The sequence below is a fragment of the Parambassis ranga genome, chromosome 1 (assembly GCF_900634625.1).
Source record: "Parambassis ranga chromosome 1, fParRan2.1, whole genome shotgun sequence".
Lineage (NCBI taxonomy): Eukaryota > Metazoa > Chordata > Actinopteri > Ambassidae > Parambassis > Parambassis ranga.
In genome coordinates this window covers 23,726,768-23,729,656 of record NC_041022.1, presented here as the reverse complement: position 1 = coordinate 23,729,656, position 2,889 = coordinate 23,726,768, and the positions used below count along the sequence as shown (strand labels likewise).

Here is a 2,889-nt window from a genome sequence, read left to right as displayed (position 1 = left end):
CTGACCATGAGTCTGACTCTGTTACCTCCTGTTTATTTTGGATTTTTCATGGACTTGGCTTTTGATTATTAAAGCTCACCTTTTGTTTGGAATTCGGCCTGCCTCTCTGTTTGCATTTGGGTCCTTTAAAACCACATCACACAACAGCTTGGACTCAAATGTTAACATTTTAGACATAGCCCAGATTAACAGTTTATTTACAAAGTGTAAAAAAGGTGTGAAAGACAGATCAGTCAGTGGGATTTCCTGGGCAGAAGGTCTGTGTGGCTGATAGGAGAGAAAGTGTGGACAGAAGAACACAGGAGTTTAAAAACTCAAAACACACACAAAACATTCACAGAAATGATAAAGAGGCAGTCTGATCCTCTTACACAGAGCTGGCAATTTTGTCTTTGTTCAAGAGTTGTAATGTCTTGTAAGTTTAGTTTTTATGTGCCCAGAAGTGTTATTAATTTACTGTAAAGTGTGTTTTTTTTCTTTCCATCTCTCCAAGTTTTTAGCTACATATGAGAAATGACTCAGTTAATTTCCATAGAGAGTCACTTTGCATCAGCAGCAGCATGCTCCAGTGCTCTGGGAGACTTTATAGTCCTGACATTTGAACACTGGATGATGACTGACAGCTGTCCGTCATCGCAACAGAAATCCTCCTCATCAAAAACATGACTTTGACCTGCGCCCTCATCTGGACTGTGCTCTGCTGCTGCTTCACAGGTAAAGTCCAGAGAATCAAACTCCTCTCCTCTATGAACATCCGTCCCTCTGAAATGAAGCCCACAAAACCATGACGCTGCTTCATGTTTCTGTCTCTTTGTCCTCAGAGTCCAGAGGACAGGTCAGAGTGATTCAGCCTGGAGCAGTGACATCTGCTCTGGGAGGCTCCATCACCATCAAATGTACGACCAGTCAGGATGTTTATAACTCTAACTATTTAGCCTGGTACCAACAGAGAGATGGAGGAACTCCTAAACTGCTCATTTATACTACTAGCAGCAGATATTCAGGAACTCCAGATCGTTTTACAGGCAGTGGATCAAACTCTGACTTCACTCTGACCATCAGTGGAGTTCAGGCTGGAGATGCAGCAGTTTATTACTGTCAGAGTTTTCATGTTATCAACAGTCAGAATGTGTTCACACAGTGAAAAAGTGTCGTACAAAAACCTACCTCAGTCAGACTGAACAGAAACTGAACTGACTGCTGCAGCTGGAAGCTGCTGCACACACTGACACACTTCACTGAACACACAGACAAGGCTGGATAATCAGTTTGCACACAGCATGCACAGAAATATTAAGAAACACTGTGAACAAAACCATAACAAATGTCATTCCAAACAGTCATCATCTGCACACCCTTACTTTCCAATATGTCATTTCTTTTTTGCTATTCTATTTTGTAGCATCCAGCCCAGGGCCAGCCCAAGCCTTTATGGGGCCCCCAAAGCAAAATTGCATACTGGCACCTCAACATCAGATGCTTCATCATCCATAGGCTGCACTGTGTATATGTGACTCAGAATCAGAATTACTTTATTTATCCCTAAAAGGAAATTCTTTTTTGTTACAGACAAATAAAAATCAAAGATGAAATTGAAATATATAATAAATATCTAAATACCTAGATAGCATTTAAATCCCTGAGTTGTATCTAAAGAAGAACATATTTACTGTTGTACAACGCAGACATGAAACAAAGAATCCAAATGGCCATTTCAAGTAGTTATCAATTTCAACATTACATGGTTACAATCGATGTGTCAGGGCTTGTCAGGAGGAGGACACAGGTGCAGTAAGCAGAGAGCGGTTCAAAACTCAAAAACAGTCTTTTATTTAAAGCCAGGAGGGCAAACAAAACAAACTAAAAATCACACTAAGTGTGGCAAAAGGACGTAGCAAGGCAAAGACAAGAATTAAACAAGGACTAGAGCTAGGCTAAATCAAAAGTCAAGCAAAAAGGCAAACGATATCAAAATACATAGCATTGCATGAAAAACCTGGGTAACGTGGCTTGGCTTCTAGACAAGAACAAACCCCAGGAGTGACAAAGACAAACTGGCACCCAGTGCAGGGGAGACAAAAACTAAATACACAGGACCAGGGAAGGCAACGAGACACAGGTGACACACATGAGGGCAGGGCAGGTAATCAAACAAGGAGGGAAACCACAGGAAGTAAAACTCAGGAAAATACACAAGGTGGACAGGACTATCAAAATAAAACAGGAAGCACAAGACAAGACAAACAGGACACAGGAACTAAAAAAACCCAGAGAAACAAAACACTGGCCCTAGAACTACAGGAAAACAACAATAACTAACACATATTAAACTAAAAACCCAAAACAAGGAAAACAAAACCAGAAAAGAACACCAGGTTGTGACACAATGTGATTGTGCCTTAAATGTTAATCATTCAACTTCCCAAACTCTCCCAATGTCCATATGCTGCACAGCGGCCTGAAAGGGGCAGTGTGGAAATTGTCTGTGTGGAGAGGGACATGGCAGAAGTAATGCAGGGGGGCAAAAGTTTGTGTAGGCTACAGGGGGCTCCTACTAGCCTAGCCTGGAAAGGGGACTCCTCAGGCTTGAGGTGGAAAAGTCTTTTCCCATCTTGAGTTGAGATGAAATAATTGAGTTCAGGCTCTAGGCCTTATCAGTAGCTCACCATCAAAACCTGGCCTGGATGAGACACAGGGCCAGCATTAAATACATTTTCCAATTCAATATCAATATAACATCTGTTATATTGTTGTAACATAAAGTGACTCTTCCCTCCTGTTCCGACTCCCAAGGTAGATATGAAAAAATATCAATGACGAATGGAATATATATAAATGAACTGAGACAACAGAAACCTTCAGGGTGAGCAATGCCAAAATAACAAACAA

The 2,889-nt window shown here is 41.2% G+C and overlaps 1 gene segment (V, D, J or C); it reads left to right on the top strand.

The window, feature by feature from the left end:
• Positions 1-626: 626 nt before the first annotated feature.
• On the top strand, positions 627-1,144 carry LOC114431660 (Ig kappa chain V region 2717-like). The segment is given in 2 exon segments: positions 627-714; positions 822-1,144. Coding segments are annotated over 2 exon segments (375 nt in total).
• The last annotated feature ends 1,745 nt before the right edge of the window (positions 1,145-2,889 follow it).